Source organism: Macaca thibetana, chromosome 6 (genome assembly GCF_024542745.1).
Source record: "Macaca thibetana thibetana isolate TM-01 chromosome 6, ASM2454274v1, whole genome shotgun sequence".
NCBI lineage: Eukaryota > Metazoa > Chordata > Mammalia > Primates > Cercopithecidae > Macaca > Macaca thibetana.
Window position 1 is genome coordinate 29837290 of NC_065583.1, and position 19448 is coordinate 29856737.

The 19448-nt window shown below is 46.5% G+C and overlaps 1 protein-coding gene across 3 annotated transcripts in view; it reads left to right on the forward strand.

The window, feature by feature from the left end:
• The window catches only part of ATOX1 (antioxidant 1 copper chaperone), a 603309-nt gene extending 584211 nt beyond the window's left edge, over nucleotides 1-19098 (forward strand). For 2 of the 3 annotated variants that reach the window (XM_050793706.1, XM_050793707.1), the window contains exons 2-5: nucleotides 3313-3399; nucleotides 9466-9541; nucleotides 15462-15632; nucleotides 18959-19098. In XM_050793706.1, coding sequence (XP_050649663.1) covers nucleotides 3394-3399; nucleotides 9466-9541; nucleotides 15462-15586 — 207 coding nt within the window. In that variant the 5' untranslated portion in view covers nucleotides 3313-3393 and the 3' untranslated portion in view covers nucleotides 15587-15632; nucleotides 18959-19098. Of the gene's footprint in view, nucleotides 1-3020; nucleotides 3400-9465; nucleotides 9542-15461; nucleotides 15633-18958 lie in introns of those variants that run through there. The other variant, XM_050793708.1, reaches the window with a different exon arrangement.
• Nucleotides 19099-19448: the final 350 nt, after the last annotated feature.

Here is a 19448-nt window from a genome sequence, read left to right on the forward strand (position 1 = left end):
GGAGCCTCGCTCTGTCGCCCAGGCTAGAGTGCAGTGGCCGGATCTCAGCTCACTGCAAGCTCCGCCTCCCGGGTTTAGGCCATTCTCCCGCCTCAGCCTCCTGAGTAGCTGGGACTACAGGCGCCCGCCACCTCGCCCGGCTAGTTTTTTGGTTTTTTTTAGTAGAGACGGGGTTTCATTGTGTTAGCCAGGATGGTCTTGATCTCCTGACCTTGTGATCCGCCCGTCTCGGCCTCCCAAAGTGCTGGGATTACAGGCTTGAGCCACCGTGCCCGGCCCCTATTTTTTAATTGTGGTAAAACGTACAGAACATAAAATTCCTCTATAATTCAGTGGCATTAAGTATATTCACAATGTTGTACAAGCATACTCAGGGTTCTTAACTGTTGTCAACTAATCAAAAAATACTTTGAATACTTTAGGAACTGAATGAAATGTGTCTGTAGACCCAGTTCTGCCAGCATGCGGCTCTGCAGGACACCATGCTGCCTCTCCCAAGCCTGCAGTCCATGCTCCCTCAGCTTCCACTTCATAGCCCTTCTCTTCTCATGCATGACTTGGCTGCTCTGAGGGCCCTTTCAGCTCAGAATCTTTGGTCCTAGATAAAGGGGTTCCTTGATGGATAAAGCAGTGAGGCAAATAGTGTATACCTGCGTTATCATACAACAAACAGACACTTGGTTTCCTGCGGTGGGGAAAGCAGGGAGCAGACAAGCAGCTACAAAACCTTTCTTTGCAAAGAATTAAACTCCCCAGCATCTGTCAAAGAAAGAGTCATCCCAGGAGGCTGGGTCTAGAGGTAGATGATACCAGGAGGAACCCACCATCTATACATACCTACAGTGCGTACATTCCTATCCTCACAACAACACTGTCAGCCAGAAAGGGCAGGGATTCTATATGCCCATTTGCCAGGCTCACTGGCTTAGAGATGGCTCATTGCCTATAATCCCAGCACTTTGGGAGGCCAAGGTGGGCGGATCACAAGGTCTGGCCAACAAGGTCAGGCTGGTTCGAGACCAGCCTGGCCAACATGGTGAAACCTTGTCTCTACTAAAAATACAAAAATTAGCCGGGCAGGGTGGTGCACGCCTATCATCCCAGCTACTTGGGAGGCTGAAGCAGGAGAATTGCTTGAACCCAGGAGGCAGATGTTTCAGTGAGCAAAGATCGCGTCACTGCACTCCAGCCTGGGCGACAGAGTAAGACTCCATCTCGAAGAGGAAAAAAAAAAAAGGCAAGAAAGAAAAGGATTGATATGTACTGTTAAGGAATAATCTTTTTTTTCTTTTTCTTTTCTTTTCTTTTTTTAAAATACAGGGTCACATTCTGTCACCCAGGCTGGAGTGCAGTGGTGTAATTATAGCTCAGTGCAGCCTTGACCTCCTAAGCTCAAGTGATGCTCCCACCTCAGTCTCCTGAGTAGCTGGGACCACAGGCATATGCCACCACACCTGGCTAATTTTTGTGTTTTTTGTAGAGCTGGGGTTTCACCATGTTGCTAGTCTGGTCTTAAACTCCTGGGGTTAAGTGATCCTCCCACCTGGGCCTCTTAAAGCAATGGGATTAGAAGTATGAGCCACTGCACCTGGCCCAGGAATAACCTCTAAGATATTTTATAAAGTGAGAAAAGCAGGGTGCAAAACTGCATATAGTATGCCTTTTGTTTAAGAAGGAGAGGTCAGGGTAGGAGGGAGACCTACTTTTCACTGTATGCTACTTTGTGTTATTTGAAAATTAAACAGTAGGCACATTGGGATTCCACCTGCAAATCCTACACTTACCCAAGATAACTTCTAGTAGAATTGGCTGTAGTTGATTTCAGGCTTATTTTTATGTAAATACACGGAATGTATGTATATATTTATGCAGGAACTACAGTCTGGCATATTTTCTTCTCTTTAATAGGCCTTTATTTGCGATCTTTAACAGATCTTCATAAAGCTGTCTTCTCTTTAAATTGCTGTCTCTAGGCTTAGCCATACCCCCAACTCCTACCCCTAATTCTCTAAAACATGCCGTGGGTGGCTCGCCCTGTGCACTGTTGCCTTTGGGAAGGATTTCGTTCCCTCATGGCCACCCTCCACCTTCCCTCATGGCAATCTGGCTATCCCTAGCCCCAGTGCAAAGTTGCACCCAGGACTACCAAGATGCTAAGCCTTGCCTCTACAGGACCTAATGTGCCAGCACCCTCCTTCCCTCTCCTCCTCGCCCCCATCCCTTCCATCTTTAGGGAATTCCTGGCAGGTTGGGTAGGGGATGAATGGTTAAGGGGTATTTTGTGAGCAGGGGAAGACCCAGTGCCAGGGAGGCCAACCGAGGGCCTAGCAATTAGAGAATACTTATATATTTTGGTGCCTACCATGTGCCAAGCAATGTGCTTAGAAGTCTGCATACATTACATGTATTCCAACAATACCACAAAGTAGGTTTCCTGGAGGGAACCATGTGTCCTTGTTTGCCTGAAACAGTCATGGTGTTTGCCTGTTGTCCTGGCAAAATTATTAATAGCATCTCCTTTCTCTAGCGAAAGGTTTAGATAAAAAAATTGTATAGTCACCTTAACTGTCCCCATCTTATACGTGAGGATATTGAGGCTTAGAGAGGTAAGTTCATCTGCCCAGGGTCACACGGCTGGTAAATGATAGAGCTGAGATTAAAACTCTAGTCAGTATGGCTCTGTTAGGGACTGAACTCTGACATGGACATGAATGGTGTCCCCCAAAATTCCTATGTTGATACCCTAACCCCCAATGCGACTGCATTTAGAGACAGAGCCTGTAATAGGGCGATAAAGGCTAACTGAGGTCCAGATTATTGCCTCCTCCCCAGGCCGCCTCTCTTCCACAACCACCCCCACCCCACTCCAGTCAGGGCCCTTCCTCCTCTGCCACGACAGCTCTGCTAACCCGGCACTATCACTGCTTGCGTCCTTCGCAGCCTCCTGCTACATCTTTTCCACCGCTGCGTCCTCGTTGGCTGGCGCTCAATAGACATTGACTCGGTGAATAAATGAGTGAAACTGTCCTTTTAGGGATGGATGAATCTGTCCTATTCAAGGCGGTGCCCTTTTCTGGTATTCCCTAACACAAGCTTGACCCGAAGTAGGCGTTCTGAAAAAGGCCGACAGTCGATGGAGGCCAACGCAGCGCTCCTCTCACCTCCTCTCTCCGTCCAGGCCGGGTGACCATAAGCGCGGCCAGCGGAAAGGAGGCGGTGCGGGCGGCAGGGTTGAGGCCCGGAGGGGGCGGGTCCTCCCTCGCGACCTGGCCCGGAGAGGGTGGGGCTTCCGGGAAGGGGCCTCTAGCGCGCACTCTCGGAAGCGCAGCCGAACCTGCCCTCCGAGCCCAGAGGCGCTGCTGCCACCGCCGCCCCGCCGCCGCTGCCTTAGTTATGCCGGTGAGTGGTTGCGCCGTGCCCGCCACGCACACTTGCAGTCCCCGGGTTCCTCCTTGGCTGCACAACAGCTTGACCGGATGCTTCTCTTGAAGGGCTCAGCTTACCCCACCCAGCCCCCAGCTTTTGCGACCCTTCAGAAAATGGGATCCGAAGGGAGTTTAATCTAGGAGCCAGGCTTCAAAACGTCGGAGCTGGAAGGCCTCCAGGGGCGACAAGCGCACACCTTTCCTGCGTACACGGAGAAACAGACCCAGAGAGGGGGCAGGGGGTCGCTCAGCAGGACGCGGGGAGTTGGTGGCCAGCGGGAACTGAGACGCCTACTCCCTGAGCCTTCCTCTTGGCTGCCCCGCCCGCTTAGCTGGCCTGAAGGAGGGCGGTGGGGAGGCTCTGGGCATGGGGATGGACCCGGTTATTCCCTCACGGACTGGGCAGGTTTTCAGAGGTTCATGATTTTTTCTAAATTTTCCTGCCCACTATGGCTTACTTTTCAAATCAGCTCTGGGCGACTCTGAATGGAGACACTTTGTCAGCCTGAACCCATAAGCCCCAGAGAGGTTCAGGAACCCCCCTCAAAGTCACCAGTTGCTCAGTGGCAGAGTCTGGGAAGTCAGTCTGAGCCTGCCTTTGCAGATCACTCAGTATATTGTTGCTCGTGGTCTCGTTTTTTATATAAAAAAGAATTGAGGGCTTTGACAGATAAAAATATTAAAAACCCAGTAACTTATTCCAGGTCGTGTTGAAGTTGGCAGAGCCAGGATTCAGCTCCTTATCCTTAGGCTCCCCATCTCTCCAGGCCTGACCACATCGGAGGTGCCTGGCAAAAGCAGTCATACCGGCTTGGGAAGATGCTCTGATCTCAGTTGCATCTTGGTTAGGGTCATGTGGTGTTTAGCATTTTCTTCGAGGTGCGTAATTCATGGCTCTGGGCCAGGTGGATATCAAGAGGTATCCCACAGATGCCATGTGTCTTAGCAGCCTGTCCTTTGGGAGCTGACAGGTGAGCCTGACGCCCCCTGGGCAGAGCCACTAACATCTCAGGTGTCATTTCCCTTGGACCTTGCCAGGTGCCTTGAGACAAATCCTCCAACAACAAAGTATGGATAAGGAATCTGACAGAATCAGCCCTACCAGTTGAGCAAGTCAGCCTGTGGCAATGGTAGAAGACAGTATTAATCTCCCTGGGACTTAGAGAGTGAAGGTCACCAGGATTTTTTGTGAGGGGTGGCAGTGAGGAAAAGTCCAGCTTGATCATCAGTGTATTCTGTATCTTCTGGGGATTTTGACAAAAGACCCTCTGGAGCAAATGATGGGAATGAGGAGGGCGCTTGGCACCATGTACCACAAGATGAGCAGCTGAAGGAAGGAGGGTGTTAGTCAAGGGACTGCCTTAAAACTGGAAAGGGAAGAAAAAAACATATATATATGTTTATATATATATATACTGGGAGACAATGCGAGACTCCGTCTCAAAAAAAGAAAAAAAAATCGTCCCACTTACTTCGCCCAGGCTGATCTTGGCTCACTGCAAGCTCCGCCTCCCGGGTTCACGTCATGCTGCCTCAGCCTCCTGAGTAGCTGGGACTACAGGCACCCGCCACCACGCCCAGCTAATTTTTTTTTGTATTTTTGGTACTGACGGGTTTCACCATGTTAGCCAGGATGGTCTTGATCTCCTGACCTTGTGATCTGCCTGCCTCGGCCTCCCAAGGTGCTGGGATTACAGGCATGAGCCACTGTGCCCGGCCCCCACTTACTGACTTTTAAAACCTACTTTAAAATCTACCCATTTTATAAGTCTTTATGAAAGACCCCAGAGGCCTTGAGGAACCAGAACTACCCAGTTATGCATCCGGTGGTAGAGCCAATCTTGAGCTTCTCCTATAAAGAAGTGATTACTCTGTCCATGAAATAGTTTTTCCATCACCCTCAAATTTATTTTTGCCCCTCAGAGGTGGAGGAGGAGAGCACTGAACTGTAATGTTTATACCCAGCAGCTGATTTCTGACTTCTGACCTTTATACTGTAGGGGATGGGACCTACTCCCTATAATCAGCAACTGAAAGTTTCAGGTATTTGTTGACTTCAGGTCCTTGGGCAGCAAAAAACTGTGCTCCCTAAAAATGTATTTCTAGTTTCGGAGCTTCTGCTGAGAGTCACGGTTATGAGAGCTGGTGGTGTACTTTGCTATTCCAGAACGAGCAGGATTTCCCTGGAGCGAAGAAAGCCTAGGTTCATATTCCATACTCAGTAGGTATTTGCCACATGACTGCAGGCCACTTAGTGAACTCTTGGGAACTTCACTTTCCTCCTGAGTGAAATAAGATAAATAGCTTTCTTTCCAGGCTCAGTGAGGACTAGCTTAGATACTGTATAAAGACAATTTGACATATAATAGACAATCAGTAGATTTAGCTCTTAGGTTGATCTTGCAAACCCTTCCAAACTTTGGCTCAGTATATAAGTGCAAACCATTGATTAATCAATTTTCTGCTGGTTATCCTAGAGCAAGACTCAGCAAATTTTTTTTTACAAGGCCCAGATAGTAAACATTTTAGTCTTCACAAACCACAGGGTCTCTGGTACAACTACTCAACCCTGCCATTCTAGTGCAAAAGTAAACAAGTGAGTTTGGCTATGGTTTTTTGTTTTTGATTCTTTTTTTTTTTTTTTTTTTTTGTGACAGAGTGTTGCTCTCTCGCCAGGCTGGAGTGCAGTGGCATGATCTCGGCTCACTGTAACCTCCGCCTCCCAGGTCAAGTGATTCTCCTGCCTCAGCCTCCTGAGTAGCTGAGATTACAGGCGCACGCCACCGCTACCAGCTAATTTTTGTATTTTTAGTAGAGACGGGGTTTCACCATGTTGGCCAGAATGGTCTCGATCTCTTGACCTTATGATCCTCCTGCCTCTGCCTCCCAAAGTGCTGGGATTACAGGCATGAGCCACCACACCTGGTCCCAGTTTGGCTATGTTTTAACAAAACCTTTTACCTTGTAAAACAGGTAGCTTGTATTGTGCCAATCCATGTTCTAGAGCATCATCATTTTTTTTTTTTTTTTTGCGAAACATTTTTTTTTGTTTTAAATTAAATGGAGCCATGATCTCACTGTATTGCCCAGGCTAGTCTCAAAATCCTGGGTTCAAGTGATCCTCCCATTTCAGCCTCCCAAAGTGTTGGGATTACAGGTGTAAGCCACTGCACCCAGCCTTTAGATTTTTATTTATTTATTTATTTTGAGACAGAGTCCTGCTCTGTTGCCCAGGCTGGAGTGCAGTGGCATGATCTTGGCTCACTGCAGCCTCCGCCTTCTGGGTTCCAGCTATTCTCCTGCCTCAGCCTCCCAAGTAGCTGGGATTACAGGCACCTGCCACTATGCCTGGCTAATTTTTTTCTATTTTTAGTAGAGAGACAGGTTTTACCATGTTGGCCTGACTGGTCTCGAACTCCTGACCTCAGGTGATCTGCCTGCCTCAGCCTCCCAAAGTGTTGAGATTATAGGCATGAGCCACATTGCCCTGCCTAAAAAATTTTTTAATAGAGGAGAGCATCATCTCAGACTGTAATGTGGGCAGGAATGACTTGGGTGTCTTGTTAAAATGAGGATTCTGATTCCGGACTTCTGGGAAGGGACCTGAGATTGTGCATTTCTGGCAGGCTGTCAGGTGATGATCGTAGTGTTCGGTTGAGGACCACATTTTAAACACAAGATTTTGTAATACCTACTACAAATCATTCTTTCCAGAATTTGTTATTGTTGCTGTCTTTGAATAGTCATGAAACGATGAAAAAATCAGAGATGTTTAGAAGAAAGGAAAGACTGACCATTTTCTTTAAGGCAGACTTTGCAGATTTGGCCTTAATAAAAGTAGTAGTTTACTAGTCACAAAGGTTATACAGTCTACACTGGAAAATCGAGCTGCTTAACTCTTGGTCTTGGTTTCCTCTGTAGAGCACAATGACAATCCAGACTCAGAGGTGTTTAGAGACTTAGAAAGAGTTTGAGAAGCCACTTAGTCACTTTATTTTCAGGTTTGTAGTTTTGCCTCCCTGTCTCTCCCCAGTAGGTTAAAAATGGGGAGTGGCAGGGCCTGCTCCACATCCACAGAGCCAGTTGAGGCAGGTGTCTGGGAGCTGCACTTTACACAAGGTCCCCAGATTCTTCCTATGCATGCTGAAGTTGAAAAAAAACTGAGTTAGCTAATACCCTTTTGGTATAGATTAGGGAACTAGAGCCCTTCTGGAGCAGAGATTTTGCCTGTGATTTTCTAGCAAGATATATCGCTACACCCAGAATTCCAATTGAGGTAATAGACTTGAAATATTTTGAAGTGCTCCGTGAAAAATGTAGCCATTGATTTTTGAAGGGAAACAGGAGAGACAAATGGAAGAAATTAATAATAACCCAATAGCTAATTTTTTACCCAATGGAACCTAGTACTAGGCTCTAATTTCCTTAATGTATTAGTTATCTATTGCTCCTTAGTAATTATCCCAAAACTTTGTAGTAAACAACAAATATATTTATAGTAATTCACACAGTTTCTGAGACTCAGGAATTTGGGAACAGCTTGGCCTAGTGGCTCCAGCTCAGAGGCTCTCATAAAGTTGGAGTGAGATGTTAGCTGGAGCTGCATTCATCTGAAGACTTGGATTCTGGAGCTGCAGAATCCAGTTTCGAGATGGCTCACTCACATGCTTGTTAGCTTGAGGGTTGGGTCTCTCACTTTGTGGACCTCTCCTTATGGTTACTTGAATATCTTTATGATTTGGTAGCTGACTTCCTCTAGTGCAAGTGACCCCTGAAAGAGAGCAAGACAGAAGTCACAGTGTCTTTTATGACATTGTGATATCTTCAGAAGGCACATAACCTCACTTCAAGCCATATTCTATAAGACACACAGACCAACCCGAGACATTTGGAATGGGATTACTCAAGGGCATAAATACCAGAGGCAGAGATCATTGAGGCCATCTTGGATGCTGGCTACCACACTTAAAATCCTGTGTTCATCCCATTCACAAATCTAGAGAGGGACTCTTACCCCAATGTTCAGATGTGGAAACTAAGGCACAGAGAAGTAACTTATTGATGATCATGCAATTAGTAGTGTCAGAACTGGTATCTGAAGCCAGATTTATCTAATTTCAGATTGTCTCATTTCCAGAGATTTTAAAATAAACTATTGGTTTATGTAATCTTTGTGTGAAAGCAAAGGAAAAGACCCAGAAGTTCAAACCAGCCATGTCAATTATCCATTGACTCAAAAATATGTTTTAAGCACGTACTCTGTCCAGGCACTGTTCCAAGTATTAGGAATCCAGCAGTGAACTGAACAAAACTTTGTCTGTCTTCTGGGTGCTTACCTTCAGACCCTTGATCTGTTAGATATCCTGGAGACTGTAGAATGTTGAGCTTACATGAAGACTAGGAGCTAGGGATCCCTTCCTGCCTCACCTCCAACCCACTGGGGAGCCCAGGCAATCCTTTCTCTTCCCTGGACCCAGATGCTGCCTCTGAGAATGCGGCCCTTGGATGAAAGCAGAATCACCTGGGATAATGACTAGACATAACAGATTCCCCAGCCCAGACCTGCTGACCAGAACCTGTAGTTTTTGCAAGCTGCAGGTGACTCTAGTGCAGAAAATAATTTTCTAGTTCATAAGTGGGCCCACCAGAACAGCATTGTTAGAAGTATGGGGGCCCATCCCTGTCAGAGTTATTGGTGGCCCTGAGACAAAGCTCATAGCTCAAGAATCAGTGCTTTGAAGGTAGGACTGGGAAAAAGCATTTTAAACTAGATCTCCAGGTGATTCTATTCACTGTGTGCCAGACACTGCTAAAGGATTTATGGGGATGATTCCATTGAATACCACCTATGAGGTAGAAACTCTTAGCTGCTCTATAGTTGAAGAGACTGGGGCTCAGAAACAGGCTCCTGATGAGTCTGATGCCAACCAGGTCCTACCCAGTCTCTCTGCCTTCTCTTTCGACCCTGAGTGGGCCTGTCTGCTGGCACTGTGTGTGGGTCACTCTGCAGGGCTCGGGTCATGCTCCCCCTTTGTTTCAGAAGCACGTGTTCTCTGTGGACATGACCTGTGGAAGCTGTGCTGAAGCTGTCTCTCGGGTCCTTGATAAGCTTGGAGGTGAGTGAGTGGCCCTCAGTTAGGGGTGGGATAGAGGAGACAGATGCACTTATGCCATGTTCAGATGCATGCAGATGTTGCAGGAGAGGCTTTGGGTTAAGCTGATCATAACAGTAAAACTAAAATGTATTGAGTACTTAGCACGTACCAACTACTCTTTTAGTTTCTTATGTGGATCACATCATTTAATCCTAACCACAGCCATTTCAGATAGCTTGTTTGACTAGCTCCATGTTAAACAGGAGACAGCTGAAATTCAGAGACGTTAACTTATCTGGGATCACATGGTCAGTAAATGGTGGAGCTGGGATTTAGCCAAATTAACTAGAACTGCCAGGACTAGCTCTGGAACCATGGCAGTACTAGTGAATATGTTGGTCATCTCCAGTGTATACTGCATGACACATCTGAGTGTCATTTTCTGTTAAAAAAAATTTTTTTTTTGAGACGGAGTTTTGCTCTTCTTGCTCAGCCTGGAGTGCAGTGGTGCGATCTTGGCTCATCGCAACCTCTGCCTCCTAGGTTCAAGCAATTCTCTTGCCAGAGTCTCCCGAGTAGCTGGGATTACAGGCATGCGCCACCATTCCCGGCTTATTTTGTATTTTTAGTATAGACGGGGTTTCTCCATATTGGTCGGCTGGTCTCGAACCCCTGACCTCAGGTGATCTGCCTGCCTCGGCCCCCCAGAGTGCTGGGATTACAGGTGTGAGCCACCCTGCCCAGTCTCTATTAAGATTTTTTAAATGGGGCTGGGCACGGTGGCTCACACCTGTGTTCCCAGCATTTTGGAAGGCTGAGGTGGGCGGATTGCCTGAGCTCAGGAGTTCTTGAGACCAGCCTGGGCGACATGGTAAAACCCTATTTCTACAAAAAATACCAAAAAAATTAGCCAGGCATGGTGGCACATGCCTGTACTCCCAGCTACTTTGGGGGGCTGAGGTGGGAAGATCGTTTGAGCCCAGGAGGTTGAGGCTGCAGTGAGCCTAGATCATGCCACTGCACTGCAGTGGAGGCAACAGAGCAACACCCTGTCTCAAAAAAAATAAATAAATAAGAAAAAAAAAGAAAGATTTTTAAAAAGTAACAATTTGAAAAAATTTTGTCTTTTTCTATTTCTTTGCTTCAAAAAATTTTTTTAAGTAATTTTGAATCGCTCACATGCAGGGTTTTTTGTTTGTTTGTTTTGTTTTTTGAGATGGAGTCTCACTCTGTCGCTCAGGCTGGAGTGCAGTGGCACATGATCTCAGCTCGCTGCAACCTCTGCCTCCTGGGTTCAAGCAATTTCTGGCAAATTTTTTGTATTTTTCATAAGGATGGGGTTTCACCATGTTGGCCAGGCTGGTCTTGAACGCCTGACCTCAAGTAATCTGCCCACTTTGGCCTCCCAACGTGATAGGGTTACAGGCATGAGCCACTGCACCTGGCCACACGTAGATATCCTTAAAGCACCTCTTTTCAACAATCAGTCTCATCCAGCCTTGTCATTTCACAGCTGGGGAAACCGAGGCCCAGAGAGGGCTGGGATCTGGTCCTGGGACTGAATGAGGTAATAACTGAGTTGTGATCAGAGTTTTGGCAATGCCAGTCAGCCTTCTAAGACTTTTTCTTTTCTTGTTCCCCTACATGAACTGTCACACAATCTTCTAAAATTTTCTGTTTTAAAACCCTAAATAATAATGACATTAAGTTTTCAAATGGCTTCCACATGGACGTGATCTCATTAGCAGTCCTCTGAGCTGTACTTTTCATCTTTGGAATGAGGATGTTGATGCCAGTACCCAGGAGGTTAAGTGACTTGCCCAGAGTCCCGCAGCAAGTCAGTGGCTGACCTCTGGCCCTGTAAACTGGAATCTTAATCTGAGAGAAACTGAAACAGTGGAAAGAACCTGGCTGCTGACTTTCCATATGACTGTGGGCCCTTGTTTCTCAGGCCTGGGTTTCCCCAGCTGTGGTATAGGAATGTATATCTTGTGTATCTGTATCAACTTCTACTGTTGATGCTTTTTTTTTTTTTTTTTTTTTTTTTTGAGATGGGGTTTCCCTGTTTTGCCCAGGCTGGAGTGAAGTGGCATGATCTCTGCTCACTACAACCTGCTTCACGTGCCCTCCACTGGATTCAAGTGATTCTCCTGCCTTAGCCTCCCAAGTAGCTGGGATTATAGGTGCCTGCCACCGTGCCTGGCTAATTTTTTCCCTGAGATGGAGTTTCACTCTTGTTGCCCAGGCCAGAATGCAATGTCGTGATCTCAGCTCACCGCAACCTCCGCCTCCCGGGTTCCAGCAGTTCTCCTGCCTCAGTCTCCCGAGTAGCTGGGATTACAGGCGCGGGCCACCACACCCAGCTAATTTTGTATTTTTAGTAGAGACGGGGTTTCTCCATGTTGGACAGACTGGTCTCAAACTCCTGACCTCAGGTGATCCTCTCTCCTTGGCCCCCCAGAATGCTGGGATTACAGGCATAAGCCACTGCGCCCGGCCTGTTGACGCTTTAAAAATGAAACTGCACAGGAGCCCCTCAAATAAAGCAGCAGGCTCTGGATGAAGTGGGAACGGGCCTAATTTTGTTTGACAGCTCAAGGACACCTACCCACCCCAGGAACTTCATCCAGGCCAGAGTGTAGTGGCGCGACCTCAGCTCACTGCAGCCTCAACCTCCCAGGCTCAAGTGATCCTCCCACCTCAGCCTTCTGAATAGCTGGGACTACAGGATCACACCGGGCTATTTTTTTTTTTTTTTTTGTAGATACAAGATCTCACTTTGTTGCCCAGGCTGGGAAACCATATGATTTTTGGTTTTGTTTTTGGTTTTGGTTTTGGTTTTTTTGAGACGGAGTCTTGCTCTGTCACCCAGGCTGGACTGTCGCCCAGGCTGGAGTGCAGTGGCCGAATCTCAGCTCACTACAAGCTCCGCCTCCTGGGTTTACGCCATTCTCCTGCCTCAGCCTCCCGAGTAGCTGGGACTACAGGCGCCTGCCACCTCGCCCGGCTAGTTTTTTGTATTTTTTAGTAGAGGCGGGGTTTCACCGTGTTAGCCAGGATGCTCTCGATCTCCTGACCTCGTGATCTGCCCGTCTCGGCCTCCCAATGTGCTGGGATTACAGGCTTGAGCCACCGCGCCCAGCCTGTTTTTGTTTTTGAGAAGGAGTCTCACTGTGTCTCCCAGGCTGGAGTGCAGTGGTGTGATCTCGGCTCTCTGCAACCTCTGCCTCCCAGGTTCAAGCACTTCTCCTGCCCCAGCCTCCCAAGTAGTTGGGATTACAGGCACATGCCACCACACTGAGCTAATTTTTATATTTTTATATATTTTATTAAAATATAAAATTATTTTTTTATATTTTTTATATATGGAGTTTCACTATGTTAGCCAGGCTGGTCTCGAACTCCTGACCTCAAGTGATCCACTCGCCTCAGCCTCCCAAAGTGCTGGGATTACAGGCATGAGCCACCACGCCCAGCCAACCATATGATTTTTTTTTTTTTTTTTTTTTTTTTTTTTTTTTGAGACGGAGTCTTGCTCCGTCACCCAGGCTGGAGTGCAGTGGCCGGATCTCAGCTCACTGCAAGCTCCGCCTCCCGGGTTCACGCCATTCTCCTGCCTCAGCCTCCCCAGTAGCTGGGACTACAGGCGCCCGCCACCTCGCCCGGCTATTTTTTTGTATTTTTTAGTAGAGACGGGGTTTCACCGTGTTAGCCGGGATCGTCTCTCGATCTCCTGACCTCGTGATCCGCCCGTTTCGGCCTCCCAAAGTGCTGGGATTACAGGCTTGAGCCACCGCGCCCGGCCCCAACCATATGATTTTTAAGGCCCCTTGCTGGAGGATCTGCCTTTGAGCTTCGGCAGGTTTCTCCCCATCTTTTCCTACTGTCCCTGCTTGGATGGCCTCTTGAGAAAGTCAGGAGGGTTTTTTGAGTTGCTTAGGGCCCTAAAAGAAGAATGCGAGGGCTGAGGAATCACAGATTAATAGCATTCTTGAGCTGGAAAGAACACAGGAGCTGGCCAGCCCTGAATCCTTCATGTACAGATGAGGTAACTGAGGCCTGTGAGAAACAGGACCCCACCCCTGCCATCCATGGTCACCCAGCAAGTCAATGGTGAGGCCAGGCCTAGAACCTCTCAAGACTTTTCCTTTCTTTCTGTGTGCTCTTTTGTCAGAGTAAAACTCTGGGTCCTCTCATGTGCTGCTGGGGAGCTATAAATTGGCATAGTCATTTAGGAGGGCAATTTTGCAATGTCTATTAAACATTCAAAATGTGTCAAACATCTGTCGCCCCACAATTTCCATTCTGTGAATTCACTGTATAAAAATATTTTTATAAGTTTTTTTAAGACAAGTTCAAATATGTTTGCTATAACATTGTGATAGTGGTGAAAAATTAGAAGCATCCTCAATGACCTTTAACATGGATTAATTAAGTGGATGTGTGGTACGTTCACACTATGGAAGATTGTAGCTTTTAAAAAAAAGAATAGGGCCAGGCACTGTGGCTCACGCCTGTAATCCTAACACTTTGGGAGACTGAGGCAGGTGGATCACCTGAGGTCAGGAATTCAAGACCAACCTGGCCAACATGGCAAGACCCCATCTCTACTAAAAATACAAAAATTAGCCAGGCATGGTGGCTTATGCCTGTAATCCCAGCTACTCGGGAGGCTGAGGCAGAAGAATCGCTTGAACCCAGGAGGCAGAGGCTACAGTGAGCTGAGATCACATCACTGCACTCCAGCCTGGGAGACAGAGCAAGACTCTGTCTCAAAAAAAAAAAAAAAAAAAAATGGGCTGGGTGCAGTGGCTCACACCTGTAGTCCTAGCACTTTGGGAAGCCAAGGCAGGCAGATCGCTTGAGCCCAGAAGTTCAAGACCAGCCTGGGCAATATGCAAAAGCCTGTCTCTACATAAAATACAAAACTTAACCAGGCATGGTGGCATGTGCCTGCAGTCACAGCAACATGGGAGGCTGAGATGGGAGGATCACCTGAGCCTGGGTGTTCAAGGATACAGTGATTTGTGATTGTGCCACTGCACTCCAGCCTGGATAACACAATGAGACCGTGTCTCTAAATAAATAAATAAATAAAAGTAATAAACAAAGAAAAAAGTAAAATATTAGCAAGACCTGTTTATGTAGTGTGATGCCATTTGGAGAAATTATTTTTCATTTGTCTATCTGGGACAAAGTCTGGATAGAAGCCGGACTGTTCACAGTGATCTCAAGGGGTAGGATCAATAGGGGGCCTTACTGCTTCTACTTTTATTTAGAAATGTTTGCTTTTTTGGGGAAAAAAAATGTCTATATTACCTTTGCAATTAAAAAAAAAAAAAACGTGGCTGGGCGCAGTGCCTCATGCCTGTAATCCCAGCACTTTGGGAGGCCAACGCGGGCAGATCACTTGAGATTAGGAGTTTGAGACCAACCTGGCCAACATGACAAAACCCTGTCTCTACTAAAAATACAAAAATTAGCCAGATGTGGTGGCGTATGGCTGTAATCCCAGCTATTCTGGAGGCTGAGGCATGAGAATCACTTGAACCCCGGAGGTGGAGGTTGCAGTGAGCTGAGATTGTGCCACTGCACTCCAGCCTGGGCAACAGAGTGAGTCTCTGTCTCAAAAAGCCCTAGTATAGAGCAGGGATCAGCACACTACAGCCCATGGACCAAATCCTGCTCACAGCCTATTTTTGTATGTTCAAGAATAGAGTTATAAAAAAATATGCAGAATATACAACAGAGTCCGTATGTGGCCCACAGTGCCTAAAACATTTACTTTCTGGCCCATTCCAGAAGAAGTTCGCCAATCCCTGCTCTACAGGAAAGGGCAAGGGTGGTTGTGAGTAGTAATTTAGAGCCTGAACTCTTTCTTGCTATATAACTGGGAGGGTCTGTGCTTCCTTTCCCCATACCCCATTTCCTCTTCCTGCAGGAGTTAAGTATGACATTGACCTGCCCAACAAGAAGATCTGCATTGAATCTGAGCACAGCGTGGACACTCTGCTTGCAACCCTGAAGAAAACAGGAAAGACTGTTTCCTACCTTGGCCTCGAGTAGTAGGCACCTGGTCCCCACAGCCCACAGGATGGACCAAAGTGGGCAGGTGGGTAAGGCCCCATCACTTGCTGAACAAACCTGCTGCTCACACCTCTCATCAGAGCTAACACCTTGGCCTTTGAGAGCTTGAGTGGAGCAGAAGAGCCCCCTGGGTTCTTTTCAATCCACTGTCTACCTTCTTTGAAGTGGTTACAAATATTTTTTTATTGTCTAATGCAAATCACAAGTTCAGGGAATTCTTACAGCCCCTGTGAGTGGACAGAGCACTGTAAAGTCTCCCAGAGTCCTCTTTCGGACTTGGGGGTTGCAGTTCATGGATAGCAGGGTTTAAGTTTACAGTCTATGACCCTAAGCAGTGCATTTTGGCTCCTTTGTTTGTTCGTTTGTTTGAGACGGTGTTTCGCTATGTGGCCCAGGCTGGAGGGTAGTAACTCTTCATAGGTGTGATCATAGTGCACTATAGCCTTTAACTCCGGGGCTCAAGTGATCCTCCTGCCTCAGCCTTCTAAGTAGCTGGAGCTGTAGGCACATATCACCACACATGGCTCTGGCTTTAATAAACTGACTGTCTCATCAGAGTTGACACTTATGCCTTGGGCCTTATTCTCCTGTGCCCTGACCAAGTGAGTTAATACAGACTGTGCCGCCCTCTCTACTTGAAACTGTTAGCTTCCTGAGCATGCCCTCTGTCCAGACTGGTACAAAAACAATAGCATGTTTGAGCTAGATGTTCCCTTCACTTTTATGTAATCCAGTGAGGCAGTAAGGGGCACTGTGCCACCAGTCTTCACTCTGGAACCAGGCAGACCTTACTCATTGATCCAGCCAGTCTCAGCAGGGCACTTCTGGCTGCCATTGCCCATGTAGCACATTTGACTCGTGAATTACAATGATCACCACATCTCTGATGGGGTTTGGTGCCCTGACTGTGACTGAGAAAAATGAGGCCAAGAGAGGGGAAGCGATTCAACCAAAGTCCCACCCAGGTGAGTGGCAGAGGCAGGAAGAAAGTCAGATATCCTGAATCGGGGTTCTGTAACTGTTACTGGTGGCATTGTCCCTGTGAATGGGCCCACGGAGACCCCGCAGACAGAGGCCAGCCACAACTGACTGGTAGGTCCTCTTCGAGGATAGCCTTCTTCCCAAAGGCGTACATTTGGAACCTGAGCCATGGCAGTGTTCTGTGTATGTGGTAACATCACATGCAAGTCACAAGATGTCAAATGCATCTGTTTTCGTCATGCACTTTCCATCCATAGATAGAATGCATATTCAGGAATGAGCCCAGGATGAATAACGAGGAATCTGGGATTCTGATTCCAACTCTGTCCTCATTTCACACTGACTTTGGGGACTTTTTACATTACAGAGATTTGGTCTGCCCATCGGTAAAATGGGGCTAACACCTCCAACCTGCTTTCCTGCCTTGTGGGGATTGGTGTGCAATCTCTCCACATATGAAGGCTTATCCTCTAGGGAAGTAAAACATCAGCTGTTTCCAGCATGTTGAAGAACAGTGTTTCTTACATCATTCCTCTACCCCTAGGGTTTCGTGGGGAGGGTGAGTGGATGGGGCTCTGGACCTTCCATAGCTCCCAAACAGCCCTGTGTCATATTGGGCTTCCTGTAAGATTGTATTTTATGAAAATGCTCTGTAACAAGAAGGAATGGAGGGAGAGAAGAAAAAAAAAAACTCTTCCTGAACTAGCTATATACATGGGGGAGCCCTAATGCACACATCTTGGATTAGAAACTCCAGGCCTCGGCATATGAATTTTTTTAACTAAAAAAGTAATATCTGTTGGATGTAAACCATGTGTAGCTTAATGTGTTTTTCTCATAGAAAACATGTTTTCTCATGTTATTTTATTGAGATGAAATTCACAAGACATAATAATTAACTATTTTAACCCATTTATGCTGAATATTGCAAAATTTTTTATGTGAAAAATCAAACCTTGGTGATGACCTTGAGCAGTAGGATATAAATAACTCCCACAAGCTTAGCATTCCAATAATGGAACACTAGGCATAAATGGGCTAAAGTCTATCATTTAGTGGCATTTGTTGCATTCACAATGTATGACCACCACCTCTCTCTAGTTTCAAAACTTTTTCATCATGTCAGAAACACACCCTATATCCATTAAGAAGTCACTCCCCACTACCCATTTCTCCATCCCCTGGCAGCCACTAATTTGCTTTCTACTACTACTCTGGATTTGCCTACCCTGGACAGATCATATAAAAGGAATTACATTATATGTGACCTTTTTGTGTCTGCCTTTTTCCATGTAGCATAATGTTTTCAAGATTCATTCAGGTCATATCACGTATCTGTAAATCATTCCTTCCTATGGCTTAGTAATTTTCATGGCACTTTTTATTTATTTTAGATTTTTTATGATAGGAAGTTTCAAACACATGTAAGTAGAGTGATAGAATGAATCCCCAAGTACCCGTCACCCAGATCCAACAATTAGTGTTTATTTCACCAAGGCCTGTTATTTTTTGATAAAAGCACTCTGTGACAAGAAGGAATGAAGGAAGAGAAGGAAAAAAACTCTTCCGGAGCTATCTATATCCATGTGGGGGAGCCCTAATGCACACATCTTGAATTAGAAACTCCACTGTCCTCATTGTTTCATCTGGGTAACGAAACACCCAGATTATTTTGAAGCAAATTCTAGACATCATGCCCACTCCCTCCTGCCCAGATTGTTTTGAAGCAACTTCTAGACATCATACAATCTTATCATATTACATATTACATATCATAGTACATATTTCAGTAACCATGTATTGTATGGAAAGGCTCCTGGAAATTCAGATGCACAGTACTCAGTAAGAATCACCTAAATAAGCCAGCTTTAGTCCACGTGCTCAGGCAACATGTCTTTGAAGTCTGCTCTAAGAGGTTCCTCAGTGACCCACTTGAAGCCAGGCTTGGGAACCTCAAAGATAGAGTGTTTATTGGTTTTGAAGTCACCTTAATCATCTGACTCTTGGCAGATTTATTTGCTCATGCTTTTGTTCATTGCCTTTCCAACATAAACTGTAACAGGACAGGGAGTGCTGTTGACTGAGTATCCTGGCAGCCCTGGAAATTCCCCAGAAGAGGGCTTTGGCAGTGATTGGCTTAGCAAGGTTAATGCGTTCCAGCCAACCTGAGTATAACAGGTTCATGGGAGTATAACAGACTTCATGGGAGCAGTGTGCAGGGCTGGACATTGGGGTTCTAGTCCTGCCCCTGCATCTGTACCCTAGGTTTTCCCCTCACCCCTGCCTCTTTGTGCATTTATTGCCTTTGCAATATCGCTATGTCCACAGCAGATGGCGCCTTTGTTCCACCTAACTTTCCGTCTTTCCTAGGATGCTGATCCTCCTCCCCTGGCTTCCAGACAGACCTGGGACTTGGCAGTCATGCTGGGCAATGGTGTTCCTGTGGAGACCCTCAGTTGTCCTATTCCTTCCTAGCTTCCCCGCAATAAAATCAAGCTGCTTTTGTTGGAGATGTTGTCTTGCCTAGTCTTGGTGTTGCTTGCTCACATGTAGGTGGTTACGCTTACTCGGGTTGGAGTTTTGAGAGTTCCCACCTGGAAGTCAGACACCCTGTAGATTCTGATTCTTTGCTGTGTGATCTTTAGCAAATCACTTCCCCTCTCTGGGCCTCATTTTTTCCTCACCTATAAAGTAAAGGCATTGACCCAGAACAGTGATCCCCTTTCTTTTCACCGGTTTCGTAGATTTCATATTTTGAAAAACTTTTGTCTATCAGGTGAATTGCACAAAAGGTTATCAAATGTTAAGGCAAGTGGAATAGTGGGAAGAGGCTGTGGAGACAAACTGCCTGGGATAGAGT